At 43.6% G+C, this 19,487-nt stretch overlaps 1 protein-coding gene across 3 annotated transcripts in view; it reads right to left on the bottom strand.

Moving 5' to 3' along the window:
* The window catches only part of Rnf216 (ring finger protein 216), a 114,586-nt gene extending 99,542 nt beyond the window's left edge, over positions 1–15,044 (bottom strand). For 2 of the 3 annotated variants that reach the window (XM_021162526.2, XM_021162524.2), the window contains exons 1-2: positions 14,959–15,044; positions 1,342–1,471 (exon numbers count right to left, since the gene is read on the bottom strand). In XM_021162526.2, coding sequence (XP_021018185.1) covers positions 1,342–1,408 — 67 coding nt within the window. In that variant the 5' untranslated portion in view covers positions 1,409–1,471; positions 14,959–15,044. Of the gene's footprint in view, positions 1–1,341; positions 1,472–7,272; positions 7,585–14,958 lie in introns of those variants that run through there. The other variant, XM_021162525.2, reaches the window with a different exon arrangement.
* Between the last annotated feature and the right edge of the window lie 4,443 nt (positions 15,045–19,487).

Raw genomic sequence — 19,487 nt, forward strand, 5'->3', positions numbered from 1 at the left:
CCAGGCTATACAGAGAAACCCTGTCTCGAAAATCAAAAAAACCAAAAAACCCCAAAAAACAAACAAACAAAAAGGTTGGCACAGTAAATATTCCTAATGCAGCTGACATAAACTAACTCTACATACCTGACAAACATCCCCACAATGGGTATAACGTTTATATTTGTTGAACAAAAAATACATTTCCAAAGCTCTATCTATCGATTGATCTATCTAGGGTTTTGTTTTGTTTTGTTTTGTTTGAGACAGGGTCTCACTATGTAGCTTTGGCTATTCTAGAACTCTCTATGTAGACCAGGCTGGCCTTAAACTGACAGAGATTTAACTGTCTCTGCCTCCTAAGTGCTGAGATTAAAGCATGTGCCACCACATCTGGCCTAGTAGTTTTGGAAGGTAATTCTGTTCAATTATATTTAAGGCCCAATTTAAAAATTCTAACAGTCAATATACATATACAAAAAAATCAGAAATGAGCATGTGTATATACAAATTACAGCTAAGATTTCTAACTCTGAATCACAACAAGCTATGACTATGATCACTACCAAGTTGTAACAGAGTATTAACAAAATCGTAAACTCAGTATTTCTTTTGTACATGTAACTTGTACAGTTTGAATGGTTGTTTCCCCTAGATTTACTCACTTAATAAAGTTTCTTACACTTCAAACATGCTGAAGGCAATTATGACTTATTTCATAGGAGGAAAAAAATCATCTTCATCAGTACAAAATATCAAGAGAAAAAACAAAGCTAGCTGAACCTCTCTGTGGAAATGTGCTCACAAGAAGGGAATATATTAAGGATTCTCTTTATTCACCAATATGATTTTTTTCTTTCAGACCAAGTATAAATATACATTTAGTCTTGACAGAAAATTTCACATACATTTAGGAAATGCAGGAACTCTTCTGTTCTTTGCAAACAAATGAACTTGTCAAAGTTTTAAGGACTATAAAACAACTATGTCCTAACAGTCTCAATAAGGCTAAGCCAGGATCTCATAGCAAAAAGAACAGAAACGAAGTATTGTAAGACCAAGAATGCCCAGCACTGCCGATGGCATTTTCGATTCGACTCACCCCAGGTATTCCTGTGTGATCGCCATTCCCTCAAAAACTTCCAGAAGCAAATCCCTACAGTATGAATCTATTTATGATGGCTGAGTCATTAAATTTCACTTCTGCTGCATGTATGTGACATAATTCTAGCTTGACATTTTATGTCTAACAGTAGAATCCCTCTGGCTAATAAATGATATGAAACAGGTTTATTTCAAAGAAGATACTGCCACCACACTAAAGAAAAGCACTGGGTGAAGGGAGAAAGGACAGCAACTTACCCTTTCCCCGGTGGCAGTGAAAGTTGTTCAAGTGAATGACCTCTTCTTTGTTGTTTCCCTCTGCCATTTTCAAATTCAGATACAAACATATGTGATTGCTAGTAACCAAACATGGTGATCATCATCTGTTCTGCAGGGTTTGAAAAACAAGAGAAGACAGCATTAACAATGGCAGCACAAGCCAGGCAGTGGAGTATACATCTTTAGTCCTAGCACTTGGAAGGCAGAGACAGTCTGATCTCTTAAGACCAGCCTGATCTACATAGCAAGTTCTAGGACAGCCAGGGCTACACAGAGAAACCCTGTCTTCAAGCACCAAAAACCATACAACCACCAAAAAAACCATACAAAGGAAGTACAGACCTAATATCCTTGGAATTGGGTGGTTGAGGCAGGATGGCCATTGAATTTGGGACAGAGCTCAGTGGTAGAGCTCTTGCTTAGTAGGGATAAGCATCTAGGTTCACTTTTCAGTACCAAAAAATAATAATAAAGTAAATAATTTTTACACTATAGTCCTTTCTTTCATTTTTTATTTTTGGTGGTGGTTGAGACAGTCCAGGCTATCCTGGAACTTTCTTTACAGCGCAGTCTAGGATTAAAGGCATGCACCACCACATCCTGCATGTTACAGCAGTTTCACAACATGATTTAAATTTATTACTTAAGTATTTTAATAAAATCTAATGGTGTCATAACTACCTTTGAATTTTAAAATTATTGATCAACAAACTGAAGTGTTAGGGAATTCAAGGCCTTGCACATGCTAGACAAGCAATCTCTCTACCACTGAACTATATCCCCATTACATACAGAAATATACACCTCTTTTTTGGCTTTAAAAAAGATTGGTTTTGAGGTCAAGTCTCACTGTGCAGCCCTGGCTGGCCTTCAACTCAAGAAATTCTCCTACCTCTGCCTCCTAAGTGGTGGATTAAAGGTGTGCACCACTATGTAGATTTGTTTGTTTGTTTTTTCTTTTTGAGACAGGGCCTCACTCAGAACCCAATATAGACCTTGAGCTCATAGCAATCCTTCACCCTCATTTCTGAAACACTGAGATTGTAGGTCTCACTAGCTAGAGAGACTAATTTTTAATGACAGAAAATCAAAAGCTGCTTTGTGGAAGGAAAGGTGACCACAAAGAACATGAAGCAACTTTGGGGGGTGGGGGTGGGGGTGGGGCAACAGAGTGTTCGAGAGCTTCAAAAGGTAGTCTATTACATGAGCCAATTACATGCATCGGTAGAGATAGATTGAGTTGGCAATGGGTCCGACTGTGCCTTCAATTATCTGCTCATGTCATTGTATATAGATTATACTTGGAAAAAAATGTTAAGGAGAAGTTAGTCATAAAAGACAAACATTCTACCACAGAAGTGCTGGAGAATTCAAGAAATAGAAAATAATGATGTAAAGCAGTGGTCTCAGCCTGTGGGTCCCAATGCCCTTTGGGAGTTCATGGAGACAAACAGTCCTTTTACAGGGGTCGCCTAAGACTATTGAAAACAGGTATTTGCATTACAGTTCACAACACTAGCAAAATTACAGCTATGAAGTAGCAACGGAAACAATTTTATGCTTGGGGGTCACAACAACATGAGGAAACCATTAAAGGGTTGCAGCATTAAGAAGGGTGAGAACCACTGATATAAAGGGATATTTTAGAAGATAATGGCAGATTTTTTTTTCTGAGTTGTCACAAATTTATACATTTACTTCATTATTTGTTGATCAGTTTTGCAGAGGCAGATGTCACTTTAACATAATTGCAAGGACACAAATAGGCAGCTCATCCTCTGGCTGAGTATACCCAGGGAATATTCTGTAAGACACATTACACACTTTATAACCTCAAGGATCAGGACTTCAATCTCTGGATATGGAGTGAGATAGCCAGGAAGAGCAGCAATCTGACAGCAATGTGCATGGCATGCCATGGTACAGACTAAGACTGGTGGAGCTCTGAGCTGGAACAGGACAGGCTCACAGATGAGTGACTACGAGGGGATGCAGAGTGTGGAAGAGCAAAGCTAGAGTGAGGAGAGGGACAGCACGATGGTTCCTATTTACAATGCCTGTGTTAGCTCTTCAGCCTCATCAGTCCTCACGCAGGAGGAAATAGTCAGAGCAGCTTGGACCTTAGAGATGCTATGCTATGTATGCTCTGGATTCAGATCCATAGCTGTCTGATTCTGAAGCACACTTCCCTCTGTATAGGAAATCACCGGAGGACACCTGCTCTGTGACTCAGAGAATGGTATAACGATATCCAGAGTAAATAAAGTGCCTTCACGGTAAAGTAAAAGAACAGTGTGTGGTTGGAAGAGAAGGAAGGAGGAAGAGACAAATAGACAAAAACACCAACACCTAGTCTCCTCATATTTCCCACCATTCCTGGATGAACTAATACAAAAGATGCTGAAAACATGGCATTTATATCACACAGAGCCACCTGGGCTTCGCTGTGGTATCAGCTTCTATGGTATCTTGCTTATTTGGAGCCAAAGAGGCCAAAGGACTCTTTACTCTGCAGTTGCTGATGCTTCTTAGCTCCAGAAGACAGTCATCTTTAGGACTTCCTGGCTGTGGGCTCCAAATTCTCAGGTTTTTTGTTTGTTTTTGTTTTTTAAATTTTTTTAATACTTGTTCAAGATATCCTCTTCAATGGCTCTTTTAATAATCTGCTGAATTCTCTCAGGCTTTTCTACAGCACAGTGAACCTGGAAACTGACAGAGTGCTCACAGTGCCCCAGATACCCTTAGTTGGGAGCTGCTAGCAACAATGCAACAAGTAGCTGTAGAGCTGTCTGTAGGCCTCTAGACCAGGTCTACCTCTAGCAGCTGGGCCATGTGCAAGTCCCAGTCCCATCTCTGCTTAGGATGCCAAACCCAGACTCTGGTTTCTGTTATTGTGAGACAGGGTCTCACTGTGTAGACCTGGATAATGGCTTAAATTCCACCATGTAAACCAGGCTGGCCTCAAACTGACAGAAATCTGCCTGCTTCTGCCTCCTAAGTATTGGGACTAAAGTTATACTTAACCATACCTGGCTAAGATTATTTTATTATTTAGTTCTTGATTGAAAACACAACTATTTACCATGAGTAAAAATAAAATCATACTTAAATTTGTTGTCATAATGATACAGATTAAAGCCATAAAAACTGCTGGGCAGTGGAATCTAGAATGTCTCCCTGCTCCCAAATTCCTGCACCTACTCTAGTCTTTCATTGTGACATGAGTTGTAGGCTGGGCCTTTGGGAGGTAATTAGACATAACAGAAGGCTATGGGGTGAAGCCCAATTATGGTTTAGCACCCTCAGAAGCAAAGGAACCAGACAGCTTAAGTTTTCCCCCCACTATGAACTGGGAAAAAGGCAGCTGTCTTGAGATCCCAGAGGAAAAACCTCATGAGAGCTAACCAGACTGGCAATCCGATTTTGAGACTACAAAACAGTAAATGAATAGAACAAGTCTAAATTTTGGGTAGCCAATGATCACTCCAACTTAGAATCTTTTCCTAAAATTGAAGTTCAAATCTTACACAAGTATAAGGGTGGTGTAATGAGGGAGTGTGGTATTCAGATAGCTGAATTATGATCCCTAACCTTGTGTGAGAAGGTAACTATGACAAAATAAAGTGAGGGCTCTGTGTAAGGCATTTCTAACCACTGCCCTTGCATTAACTAGTCCATCATGCTCACAATAAACCCTGACACTTGCTTTATTACTAACATTACAGATTTTTCACTCCAGCCATAACTGAGCATGTATAGACCAAGTTTTAAACCTTCTTACATAAAATAATAATAATAATAATAACATAATAATAAATAAGTAATTGAGGGCAATAAAGAAAAAACACAAAACAGGGTTTTCTCCAATCTTTGAAATTTTTTCACCAAAAGTAATTTTGGAAAATTACCAACACCAGGTTGTGGCAGGAGTTAGATACACAGAATGGGCCTGGAGCATCTTGTCACTCAGACATTAAAGCAGCTATCACAGACTATTTGTTAAGACTGGGTCCCGTCAGACCTAGAAAACAAGGCTGGAGAAGTTCCCGTTGACCTAAAATAGAACGTCTTTACCTTCTGTAGGTGTTGATCTGGCATGGAATTCTTCAGTGTGTATAAATTAGAGTTCATAATTTTGGGTGTGGTGTGTATGTGGAGGCCAGAGGTGAACCTTGGGTGTCATTCCTCAAAACCAATGTCGCAAAACCAATGATGACACCCATTCCTTACAGGTTCTCTCACTGAGAACTGGGACTCACCAATATCGTCAGGCTGGTTAGCCAGCAAGCCCCAGGGAGCCACCTGACTCCAATTACCCACCACTAGGATTACCCTGGTGCTGCAGCCTTTCACAAGAGTGCTGGGGATCAAACTCAAGGCCTCATGCTTTCTTAGCCATCACTCTACCAACTCAACTATCCCACTAGCTTCTGTAACTTTTTAAAGGTCACGTTCAGATGATGAAAAGTGACAGATATATTATCTAGCAAATGAAAGCTGAGTGCGATGACTCCAGCATTTGGGAAGCCAAGGCAGGAAATTCAAGGTTATCCCCAACTACAGAGTAATATGAGGCCAGCCCAGGCTCATTAGACTCTGTCTTTAAACACGCGCACACACACACACTCAGAGACAGACAGAGGCAAAGACAGAGACAGACAGACAGAAGAGGAAAGAAAGAAACTAACAACTAGCTGGGTGGCATTGGTGATGGCAGAGGCACACAGTTGGAGGACAGATGCAGGTGGATCTCTATGAGTTTGAGGTCAGCCTGGTAAGTTCCAGGCCAGAGCTGCATGGTAGGACCCTGTCTCAGAAAACAAACAAACCCATAAAGAAATAAACATAGTGGGCTGGAGAGATGGCTCAGGGTTAAGAGCACTGACTGCTCTCTCGGAGGTCCTGAGTTCAAATCCCAGCAACCACACCGTGGCTCACAACCATGAGATCGGATGCCCTCTTCTGGTGTGTCTGAAAACAGCTACGGTGTACTTACATATAATAAATAAATCTTTTTTTTTAAAGGAACATAGAAAATAAATCAACAGATTGGTATATAGGGCAAATAATTCGACACTCCCTTGCCTTTTCTACATAAATTATACCACTGGGTGACTAAATAGAAAAATGCCTGCCTTCTTTATAAAAGTATTCTAAAACAAATAAAATCCCAATAAAGAGATCATCATCTTCCAACCTTCAATGAACTGCTAACTCTAGACAATATCACTGGTTACTCGAGAAACCACTATAGGGACAAGATTCAGTCCCATCGAAGGAAAGAAATGTTACCTCATCAAGTGAACAGAATCCAAGTCTGGTCAAGCCACATTTTACAATAGAAGCCAGAGGAACTTTTCATTACACAGTATTTACCAAGAGCAAAACATGTAGAGAAATAAAGTCTAAAAAGGCTCACATGAGGAAGTGATATTTTAAGGCTAACAAACATTTATCAAGACTTGGAAATTTTAGGTATAGAGGTTCAAGTTCAACAACAGATAAATTCTATGGAAAATATGGAAGGGGAAACCAAGAAATGTTTAAGAGAATACATTTTTAAATGGATAAGATTAAACAATAGTATCTGAGGATACTGTCTTGAGTGAAAAGACCTATTTATTCTTGAAAGTGATTAAGAGAGACTAATGGTTTTAGGAAGAGGGCACCAGTTATAATCTGCATAGAATACTATACAGGCAGGACCTTGGATGAATAGTTCCTGGGGGAGGGTCTATTTCTAACCTAGGTGGTGGCTTGAAGTTCACTATTATAAGTAAGCTACACATTTGCTTTGTATATAGATGTTTCAAAAAAACAATTTCTGATTTCAAAACTTGCAGTTTCAACTCAACACCACAGTACTTGTACTTTTCTAGCAAGTCCCTCTCTTCTCACTCCTCTACTCACGTCACTCTCCGGGTTTCCTCTCTGTACTCCTGAAGTCATACTGCAGATTCCAGACCACTAAACGGAATGTTCCTGTGTTCCAGAATACTGCCCACAAATACGCGTGTCATGCTGCGGCAGGATTCTGGAGTAAATAGGCTTCAGTTTAATTAGTTAGCACAGGTCTCAATAAGAGCCCAGGCTGACCGTGATCCTGCTTTCCTTCCACCTCAGTCCCATTCCTATCCTAAGGCTGGGATTATGTTAGTACAATCTCTCTCCAACTAAGACTTTCAAATGTAGTGAATAAAATCTCTTATTTTCCAGTGAGAAGTGGGCAAAAGCAGGGAGGAACTGCCAGGCCTCTTTCCTGTTTTGTTTTAAAGATTTATTTATTTATTTTATGTATATGAATACAACATTGTTCTCTTCAGACACCAGAAGAGGGCATTGGATCCCATTAGAGATGGCTGTGAGGCACCATGTGGTTGCTGGGAACTGAACTCAGGACCTCTGGAAGAACAGTCAGTGCTCTTAAGTGCTGAGCCATCTCTCCAGCCCCCTCTTTCCTGTTTCTTAATGTAACAATTACTGCTTTCATTCTAGTGCTAATTGCTCACATTAATCATTTGCTGTATATCCATACTTGGTAAGTTTGTGTATCCTGATGTTAAATCAAGACATTAAAGGTTTATGTCATTGTTTTTATGTCCACATATTTTCTCATTTTTTATGCTAAACTGATATTTCCACTAATGATTTTAAAAATGTATCCCACTTATTTACACATGAAGATATGAAAACTGGTATGAAACTGCCGAAGTCAGTTCTATCCTCCTCTGGGTCCCAGGGATTAAACTCAGGTCGAGAGGCTTGGGAGCACACACCTTTTACTCATGGAACCGTCTCACATTAGCTACGATATTAGTTTTAAAAACATTAAAGAACTCAGCAAATATTTAGTGTGGGTTTGCTACATGACAAAGACGTGAGACAAAGACAAATGCATGAGGAATATACACAAAGAAATTCAATATGAACATTGCTTTAAAGAACTTTAGTGGGCAGTAGCGCTGTACACCTTTAATCCTATCAGAGGTAGGGCAGGCAGTTATCTGTGAGTTTGAGGCTAGGCTGGTCTTGAGTTCCAAGACAGCCAGGGTTACACAAACAAAACAAAACCAAAAGCAAAACAAAACACACACACCCAACAAACAAACAAAGCAAGCAAGCAACTTGGAGCAGTGTGAGCTGTCGTGATAGCTCAAGGCTTTAGGGCACTAAAGGTCAATTCCCAGTACTTAAAAGGATGTCGAAGATCCACCTAAAACTCTAGCTCCAGGCAATCCAATGCCCTCTTCTGGCTTCTGTAGGCACTGTACCCACACGCTGTATATGAGAGCAAAACACCCATACTTTGTAAAAAAGAACTCCGAGCAGTGAGAGAAAACATGCAAATAAATTATGTATATTATATGCATTATTCATGCAATTAGTCATTTAAGCACAAGATCTCAATGATCCCCAGTGTCCAACACAAAAAACCATGCACAGTGGCCCCAAACTAGCAATTCCAGTGCTGGGGAGGTAGCTCTGTGGGGCTCACTAACTAGACAGGGTAGCCGAGGTAGCTAAGTTCCTGGCTGTGAGAGAACAAGCTGGACAGCTCCTGAGGTCTCCACAGAAACACAACACACATGTGCACACATACACAGTCAGATAGGATAGTTTATTATTCCGATACACAGAGACAGATAGGACAGATAGACAGGGACAGCTTAGCAAGGCTAATCACATTTGAGTCTGTGCCAGAGTCTAGCTTAGCTTTCAGAGCATAGGAACTTTTATCAGGTCTCCTAAGAAGTCATGGTGGTCTGTTGGAGTCACATGGAACCCCCTGCACTACACAGACAGTAAATTGAAACTTTCCAGCAGTCTCTAACCTCGGACAAGGCATGTGAATGAAGAAACCATATTATGAGTTGTTGGCCGTCTTGGCTGACAAGGTGTGCCAGGTGAGCCCTCTTCAGGCTGCAGAACCGACGGTAAGAAAGCTGGATGTGGTGTGCTTCCCTGTAATGCTAGCATTCCCGATGTAGAATCAGGAGGCTCACAGCAACTTCAGCCTCATCTACACATCAAGACCCAGACTCAAAACAAATGCACTCCTGTCAACAGATTAAACTGTGGTACTAAGCCTTTTGGGGGTAGTTTGTACTGTTGGTAGGAAGCTGAACTGGAGTTCAAGCTATATTTTCCAGCCAATGGGAAACAGAACTATGACTGCTACACATTAGGAAAATCAGCTTTGCTGCAATGGGGAAAAGTAGGGACATTTTGTGCCAGGAAATCCAGCAAAAAAAACAAAAAACAAAAAACAAAAAAAAAAACCAGTCAAGCCTGAACTAGAGATAATGGTATATAAAGGTGTGTGTGTGTGTGTGTGTGTGTGTGTGTGTGTGTGTGTCGGCAACAAGATATGGAGTACAGAATTGGTGGGATTTTGAATTGGCTGTCAGCGGAAGAGAAAGAAAGGAGTCTAAGCTGACCTAGATGCTAAGACCAGGCTGCAGCAGAAAGGCAAAGCCCTTAAGAACAAATAAGATGATGAGTTCAAAATTTTAAAAATTCAGTATATTAATTTTAATATACAGACAAAATGAAATAATTAAGGTACAATAACATCCACATTTACAAATATTAGTAGGTAGATAATGATAAGTTTAAGCAGTTTAAACAAAATCTAGAAATCCTACTATCATTGTTTTCTACACTAGGATTCATACCAAAAATTAAATTCAACCGGGCGTGGTGGCGCACACCTTTAATCCCAGCACTCGGGAGGCAGAGGCAGGCGGATTTCTGAGTTCGAGGCCAGCCTGGTCTACAAAGTGAGTTCCAGGACAGACAGGGCTACACAGAGAAACCCTGTCTCGAAAAACAAACAAACAAACAAACAAACAAACAAAAAATTAAATTCAGTCAGGTTAGTTAGCTAAACATTTTGAAAAGTTTTAATTTATGCAAATGTTTGTCTGCATATACGTATGTGCATTATGTGTACCTAGTGCCTACAGACGCCCAAAGGAGGCACTGAAAACCCTGGAACTGCTGTTACAGATGTTTATGGGCCCCACATGGGTGCTGAGAACCCAAATCCAGATCAGCTACTAAAGAGCTGCTGCTGCTGTTCTTTAATAGTGGAGCCATTCTTTCCAGCCCCAACGTTAGCTTTAAGATTTTAACATAAGGGCTGGGGTGTTGTGGCTCACAGAATTCTGCCCAACATCCAGGAAGCCCTGAGTTCAAGTACCACATAAACCTGGTTGGTGGCACAGATCTTTGATTATAGCACTCAGAAGAGGTAGAATAAACAGTGTTTATTCTATTCACGGTCATCCTAAGTTACATTGCGAGTTTGAGGCCAGCCTGCACTACAAGAAACGGTATTAGAAAAAGTAACATAAAATGCTAAAATTTTTCTTAGCCATTAGAAAATAGATTCTGAAATGCAAGCAGGTAAGTGAACACACCCACCTTTGATTTGTTTTTGATAGTGTGGTACAGTGCTGGAATTGAACCCAGGGCCTGGCAGGTGCTGTGTCATACTCATGAGCTACAGCCCTAATACTCAAAGATCTTACAAATCAATTGTCTAGGAGCTTATCACACTTTGTTCTTTTAGCTCAAGTTCTGCCTTCTAGGCTCCATACATTGACCTCTTCATACAGCACTAAGGGTTGTTTTGTTTTTGTTTTGTTTTCCAGACAAGGTCTTACTATGTAGACTACACTGGGCTCTGCTGGGGTTAAAGGCATGTACCTTCATGTCTGGCTGTTTTTTTAAATTACACGTCACCACGACAGTCCCCAAGTCCTTACCATAGTACAAAAATCATGGCTCATCAGGCTTTTGCTGACCCAAGTAGTGTCACCTAATCTTTCCGCACTCTCTAGCAATGTGTTGGTCCCTTGTCAGACCAAACTTTCTTTAACTGCATTTGTCTCAGGCTGAATGCTCTTAGTGAGACTTCCTCTCTTTGGCCAAATTACCTCTGTTCATCCCTCAATCCTCCACTTCCTCAGAGAAAAACCTTTCCTGATTATCCTTTAAGTGCCCTGTTCCATGTTCATTCACAAAACATCCCTCAATCCCTCAAATACTACATGATCACTTCAACTCAACTATCTAGGAAACTATACTTAACATTAACATCTGCTGCTGGAACTCAAGTTCCAAATGCACAGCACCGTGCCTTACTCAAAGCTTCCAAAGGCTGGAGACAAGGCACCAAGAAGCTGATCTAAAAGGCATTGTAAAGGTACAGCAGGATAATTAGAGGAAAGGATTGTGTAGCCGTAACTGTCCTCTGAGAGGCTCCACCCAGCAGCTGACTGAAACAGATGCAGAGTCCACAGCCAAACATTAGATCAGAGAGTCTTGTGAGAGAGTTGGAGGAAGGATTGAGGAGGCTGGAGAGGACAGGGACTCTACAGGAAGACCAATAGAGTCAACTCGGGATCCATGGGGACTTCCAGAGCCCAAACCATTAACCAAAGAGCAGACAAGGGCTGGACCTAACCCCACCCTATATGTAGCAGGTGTGCTGCACAGCTTGGTCTTCATGGAGGTCTCTCAACAACTGGAGTGGGGGCTTACCCTGACTCTGTGGCCTCAATGTGGATACTGCTCCCCTAACTGGGCTGTCTTGTCTGGCCTCAGTGAGAGAGGATGTGTGTAGTCCTGCAATGACTTGAGGTGCCAGGGTGGGCTGGTTCCTTGGGAGGAAACTCCCCCTTCTCAGGAGTGAAGGGGAGAAGGGAATGAGGCAAGGGGCTATGTGAGGGGGAACTAAGAGGAGAGGAGGGCTCAGATCGGGATATAAAGGGAATAAATAAATAAATAAATAAACGGGGGAAAAAAACCTAGCCATTGGATAGCTCCCACCCATGCTCATGAGAATGGCCCTAGTTAAACTCAGTGGATTACAAAAGAAAACAAATAAAAAAATTCATGACTGTGGGAATGGGAAGTGTGTATGTGTGGGGGGAATTAATGGGGTAAGAGTCATTATACATGAAATTGTCAAGGAATAAATGTAATTTAAACATTTTACAAATTGTGTAACTGAGTTCTAGAACCAGCTGTGAACCTTTGTATCAAGTTATTTTTCAGCACCTCTCTTCCCCCTCCCCGACAACAAAGGCTATTAGATTATTGACAGGACTAAGTACCTAGCACTTAGCGCCAAGTTTTGTGCAGCTAAGGCTGGTGATAGGTTAAGGGCACTTGCTGCCAAACCTGACCGACAGCCTGAGGAGCACGTCTGAAAGCCATATGGTAGAGGAAAACTGACTTCCAAGAGTTGTCCTCTGACCATTAAGTGTACTTAAGTGTCCATATACATATTAAATGTTTCATTAATGATTTATTTTTACTTATGTGTATTGGTGTTTTGCTTGCATCTGTGTAGTGAAAGGGTATAGGATCCCCTGGAACTGGAGTTAAGACAGTTGTGAGCTGCCATGCGAGTTCTGGGAATTGAACCTAAGTCCTCTGGAAGAACAGCCCCTACTCAGGAGGCAGAGGCAGGAGTACTTCTGTGAGTTCGAAGCCAGCCTGATCTACAAAGGGAGTCCATGACAGCTGAGGCTCTGTTACACAGAGAAACCCTGTCTCAAATAAATAAATAAACAAACAGACAGGCAGGCAGACAAGATATGTTTTGTACAGATAATGTGGTGACAAGCCCGGCAGTGGTGGTACACACCTTTAATCCCAGAGTTTGGGAAACAAAGGCAGGCGGATTTCTAAATTCAAGGCCAGCCTGGTCTACAGAGTGAGTTCCAGGACAGCCAGGGCCACACAGAGAAACCCTGTCTTGAAAATAAATACAAAAAAACAAAACAAAAACAAAAATGATGACAACATGAGAATTCCTGTCTGGAAGGATCTAGAATACGGGAGAGCCCCAAGCACAGTCAACACAGAGCGCATTACCTCACGCTGTAGTTAGTAAACACTCCGCAGACTTCGTAAACTCTCAATCTCCCTGAGCCACACTTTATTAAATTCCTCCTCAAGAGCCTTTTACTAGCTGCTCTTGTCCTTTTTAGGCAAGTCTAAAGTTGCTAATGCAAAAGGCTCACAGGTATCCAACAGCCAGGCTCAAGAGCCTCAGCAGTCTCCTCAAGCTCACCATCCTTCTCTACCCTCAGAAGGCAGAGCTTGGCTATTTCTTGGCTATTTCTTAATTAGGATAAGCTAAGGTCATAAAAATACTGTCCTTCCCTCCAAGCAAGGGAACAAGAAGGGACAAGCCCCTTCTCTGCATACGTTAAAATAACAAGCAAGCGGCGCTTTCATAAGGTCACCATGAAACTTGACCCGATGCACACAGGCTCCTGTACATACTCTTTCACCCTTGCTCTGAAGGAAAACAAAATAAATCCTAGTCTCACCCAAACCAAAGCAAACAAACAAAAATCCAGCAAGGAAGCTGGGCGGTGTTGGTGGCGGTGGCGGCTGCGGTGCACGCCTTTAATCCCAGCACTTGGGAGGCAGAGGCAGGGGGATTTCTGAGTTCGAGGACAGCCTGGTCTACAGAGTGAGTTCCAGGACAGGCAGAAGTGCACAGAAAAACCCTGTCTCGAAAAACCAGGAAAACAAACAAACAAATAAAAAATCCAGCAAAGAGTTGAGAGTGGAGCTCAGAGGTAGAGCGGCTGTTGAGTAGGAGAAAAATGACACATGCCTTTAATCAGGAAGCAGAGGCAAGCTGACCTCTGAGTTACATGCCCGCAAGGGCTACAGTTAGACTCTACAATAACAATAACAACATAATGGCAAGATGTGGTGGCCTACACCAGGGCAGAGGCATGCAAATTCCTGAGTCCCTTGGGCCCAGCCTCTACTTTTCAGGTTTCAGGCTAGCCTCGGCTATTTAAAAAAAAAAAAAATGAAGAAAAGAAAAGAAACAAATCCAAGACAAACCCCAGCGGAGATGGCGTCCAAGGCACTTAGCACAATGGAGAAGACGATCCCAAGTCATTGCACCCTTTGGAGATGCAGGGAGTTCGGGATCTCCGAGCAGCCCCACGAGGGGCCGCCTCGTCCCCTCGAGCGTGGGTCTTGCCGCTCACCCCAGGGTGCCACGCGCACGTGAGCGCTCTCTGCCACCGCGCACCGGGACTCCGGACTGCAGGAGTTTCGAGTCCCCTTCACTCGGGAGCTCAGACTGGGATGACAGGCGTCAACTTGGACTCCAAGGGGCCCCAAACTGGCCCGTGCTGGAGTTCGAAGTCGCCAGTCGGTCGCCTCTTCCGCTTCTCCAGGCCGCGGTGAGGAGCGCGGCCACCAGAGCGAGCCGCCAGCGAACCGTCCCTCAGCAGCTCGGCGCCCCCCGCGCAGCAGGCCGGCCCGAGAAACTTCAAGTGACGGGAGGGGAGCCGGCAGGCCAGCGGTCGTCCGCGTCGCTCCTCTCCCGTCACCCCCCGCGCGGGCCCCCGGGCCCCCGGGGCTCGCGAGCGCGGCCCCCTCGGCCCCCGCCCCCACCCCGGTGGCGCCCCGGCGGGAGGCCACTCTCCTCGCTCGACCCGCAGCCCCGGGAGACCGCGCGCGCGAGCGCCCATCACGGACTCGCCCCAACACAGCCAGCCCAGCTCCGCGAGCGCGGCTCGACGCCCGGGAGTTCAGTCTCAAGTTCACCTGAAGAAGCAGCCGTTGGAAAAGCTCCCCCGCTGCGGCCGCCACAGCTGCGACCGCCGCCGCCACCGCCACCGAGGCCGCTACTGCGTTCCTTCCGGCCTCGCCACCGCGTCCACCTCGCGCCTGCGCGCAGCGCCCCCTCCCGACTAATAACAGGAAGAACCATAGAGGGACGCGGACGGTCGGGGAGGAGGGACCTGGAGAGCGAGACCATAGAGATGGGTGCCTAGCCGGCCTCCATCCAGGCTCCACGACTGCAGAGCCTTGACTCCTCCTTGCTGCGGGAAGACAAAAGAACAGCTGAACCCCAGGGTCACTGTAGCCGACCCAGCTGAGCCATGAAATCAACCGATTAATCACGTATTTATCCCCTCTTGAGGTGATGCTGTGTACCAGATGAGACAGGTAAAATGACCCAACTCTCCTCCCAAGGTATTTGGTGGAGAGTAAAGCATTTTTTTTTTTTTTTTTTTTTTTTTTTTTTTTGAGACAGGGGTTTTTTTGTATAGCCCTGGCTGTCCTGGAACTCACTCTGTAGACCAGGTTGGCCTTGAACTCAGAAATCCGCCTGCCTCTGCCTCCCGAGTGCTGGGATTAAACGTGTGCGCCGCCACACCCGGCGAGTAAAGCATTCTTAAATTCAAGCTCTGTTCAATCAAGGTTGGAGAGCTGGCCAGCGCTCAAGAGCACCGACCCAGATTTGATTCATGGAACCCTCATTGCAGCTCACAGTGGTCTGTAATTTCAGTTCTAGAAGATCCCTGACGATCTCTTCTGACCTCTGTGGGCACCAAGCATGCAAGTTGTACACCGGTATACATTCCGGCAAAACATACCTATGCATAAAATCAAAATAAAAAATAGAAGTTGAATATTTTTCAGCCAGGCAGTGATGGTCCACACCTTTGATCCCAGCACGTGGAAGGCAGAGGAAGGTAGAGCCCTGAGTTTGAGGCCAGTCTGATCTACAGAGTGAGTTCAGTATAGCCAGGGCTATACAGAGAAATCCTGTCTCAAAAAAAATTTTTTTTAAATAAAAAAAAACTCAAGACATTGTGTGTGTATGTGCTTGTATGTGTGTATATGTATGTGTATGGTGTATCTGTGTGCTCTGTCTGGGCTTTTGTAGGTTATGTATGTATAAGTGTGTGTGCTTGTGCGTATGTGTATATGTTGTGTATGTTTGTGTGTATGAGTGTGTGTATGTGTGCTTATATGCATATGTGTATATGATGTGTGTATGTTCTGTGTTTATGTTGTATATATATATATATATATATATATATGAATGTGTGGTGTGCTTGTGTGTGTGTATATTATGTGTGCTTGTATGTATGAGTATGTCTGTGCTCATGTGTGTATGTGTGCTCTGTGTGTCTGTGTTTGTGTATGTTATGTGTGCTTGTGTATGGATGTGTGTATATGGTGTGTTTGTGCTCTGTGTGTCTGTGCTTGTGTATGAGTGTGTGTGCTTGTGTGTATGTGTATATGTTATGTGTGTGCTCTGTGTGTCTGTGCTTATGTGTGTGTATGTTGTATACATATGAGTGTATGGTGTGCTTGTGTATGTTTTGTGTGCTTGTGTGTGTGTGTGTGTGTATATGCTTGTGTGTGTGCTCTGTGTGTCTTTGCTTGTGTGTATGTGTATATGTTTTAAGCGTGTGTGTGTGTGTTTTTTTGAGACTGAACCCAGGGCCTCATAGATGCTAGAGAAGCTGTCAATCACTGAATTACATTTCCAGCCCTCTTCTTATTTTTATTTAAATTTTGAGACAAGATCTCACTAGGTCATTTAGACTGGCCTTGAACTCACTACATAGTTTAGCCTGTCCTTGAACTTGTGATCTTGCTGGGAAGACCAAAGGCTCTCATGTAGTGCGAATCAGGAGAGAAACTCCTTACTAATTATAAAATAACAGAAGGCATTGCATTATCTAAGAGAGTATGTGTGCCAGCTTGGGTGACTCTTCCTGTTTATAAAGCCACTAATGTCATCGTGAGAGCCCCACCATCATGACCTCAAAATGGACCACAGAAGCGCCATTTCAAATACCAATAAACATGCAGAACTGACTGAGGAGTGGGTTTCAAGACATGAACTTCTAGAGCGCATAGTCAGACCATGCCAGAAGAGAAGGCTTGCCAACAGTGGTATAAGGAGGAGGGTGACAGAGACTATGGGCATGCTTCTAGGATTCAGTTGTGAGCTTTTTACTGCTATGTAGCTCAGGCTGGCCTCCAACTTTCTCCCAAGTGCTGGGATTTCTAGGTTGTAGGTATATACCACCATTCCTGGGAGAGAGATTCTGGGAAAACACAGTAAAACAAGGGTGATTAAACCAAGTGTGGTGGCACATCTATTATGTGACAAAACTTTTCCTGGAAAGACACAACACCTTGCTTCCCCCAGATAAGGACCGTACAACAGACCAAAGTATAGGTACCACCAAAGTCCAACTTGGTGAACCAGTGAGTTTTACTGAGGTTACCTGCAGGGATGTGGGTGAGGGGTCACTTACAAGAGCAAAAATGCCTCAAAGACAGCTGCATCACCAAAACCCACCCCAGCATGGTCAATGGCTCACCAAGCTGGGAACCTGGAGCACACAGCACAGCCTACAGGTAGCTCACCAGGTTGGAGAGTGTCCTTTCCCGGTGCCTCTATTGGTCTAAACCTTTTCCAGGCAGCTTGGCTGGTTTCTGCTGCTTCTAGGAAACTGGTCTAGTCTCAGGAGTCTCTATTGTAGGCTTTGCTCATCTGAGACTCTTCTCTGCAGTTGGTCTCTGACCTCAGCTTTTATTGCTTACTCTGGCAGGGAGGGGCCTAGTGAATCTGGTAAGTTTCAGGGACTTCCTAAGATCTTTTGAGTTGTTTACCTTTCTGTTTAGGGAGCTTTCCTGCAGGATAAACTATTTCAATCTAGGAAGGAACTGTTAAACCACAACATACCTGTGAACCCAGGTTCAGGAGTAGAAGTAAGAGGATTACCATAAATTAAAAGAGCAGCCTAGCCAGGCAGTGGTGGCACACACCTTTAATCCCAGCACTTGGGAGGCAGAGGCAGGCAGATTTCTGAGTTTGAGGCCAGCCTGGTCTACAGAGTGAGCTCCAGGACATCCAGGGCTATACAGAAAAACCCTGTCTCGAAAAACAAACAAACAGGCCAGTCTGGTCTGTACTGGGAGTTCTAGGCCAGTCAGGGCTACAGAGTGAGACTGTCTAAAAAAAAGTCAACCAACCAATCAAACAAAAGGAACAAAACAAACAAACACCCAAAAGGTATGTTAATCAGTTTTTTTGTCAATGTAACAAAATACCTGAGAGAATCATTTTGTGAAGAAAAAAGGTTAATTAATATGGGCTCTCGGTTTTCCAGGTTTTAGTCCAAGATCAGACCAATCATGTCCTTGGTCTCTGATTGGTGAACCAAATAACAATGGTGGTAGAGCAAACTGCTTACCTCATGGCCGGGAAACAAAAAAAGAAAGAGGGAAAGGACAGGCTCCTTACTGTTCGGTTCTAGGTAGAAGCCAAGAAAACTCACTTCAGATATAGAAGTTTAAAAATGAAAGCTTTATTTTCTGAGCACACAGAGAGGCAGCCAGGTCGGGATCTGAACTGTGTTCCGGAAGGAAGACTGGACAACATTTTTAAAGGATGGGAACACAAATCGAACAGGAAGCTGGGGGTGGGAGCAGCTGCAGTGTTATCCGATTGTATTTTAACATAATGAGTTAAGCAAGGGAGTACCCTTTGGAGACTGGGCTGTATACAGGGAACCTGGCTTCAAGGACTTTAATTCATTCTCCTAGACATTTGGTCAGGAGCTCAGAGTGAGAAGGGGACGAAGGAACGTAGCAGGCAATTTGGGGTGTGTGTGTATCATGCACCTTGGTTCAGATTGATTCAGATAACAGTAATTTCTATATTCTTTACCAGTTAACAGACAATTAAGAAAACCTTTGGAGTCATGGGGTAGGTGTTCATTCCGAGGCCTGGGAACACGAACATGTTTGATCCTGCAGCAGGATGGAAAAGTTGTCCTTGAGATGTCAGGACTCAGACAACCGTTTACAACAGAAGCTGCTCAGCTATAGCGAAGTCCCCAGCTCCCCTAGGGCCTGGGATCTTGTATTTAGTGTCTCCCTATGATTAAATGAAGTCTAAAAACCGAAATGGTAGTGCTTAGAAATGAGTTTCTTTTGCTTGTTCACAACACTTACACTCTCCCTCAGGGGCGTGCCCTCAATGACCTACACAGCTCTAACCGGGCTCCACCACCTTGGCGATGTTCATGCTTGTTTTCAACCTGACAAGATCTAAAATCACCTAGGAGATGAGTCTCTTGACTTGTCTCGGAGGTATCATCTAGATTAGGTTTACCTCTGTTAATATCTGTGAGGAACTGTCTAGATTAAGTTCACTGAAGTGGGAAGGCCCTTGCAGACTGCCCAAAGAGCAGAAAGCCAGTGGAGAGCCTGCATTTCTCTCTTTGGTCACTGACTGTGGCACAAAGGAACCTCCCACT

Source organism: Mus caroli, chromosome 5 (assembly GCF_900094665.2).
Source record: "Mus caroli chromosome 5, CAROLI_EIJ_v1.1, whole genome shotgun sequence".
NCBI classification, from domain to species: Eukaryota; Metazoa; Chordata; class Mammalia; order Rodentia; family Muridae; genus Mus; species Mus caroli.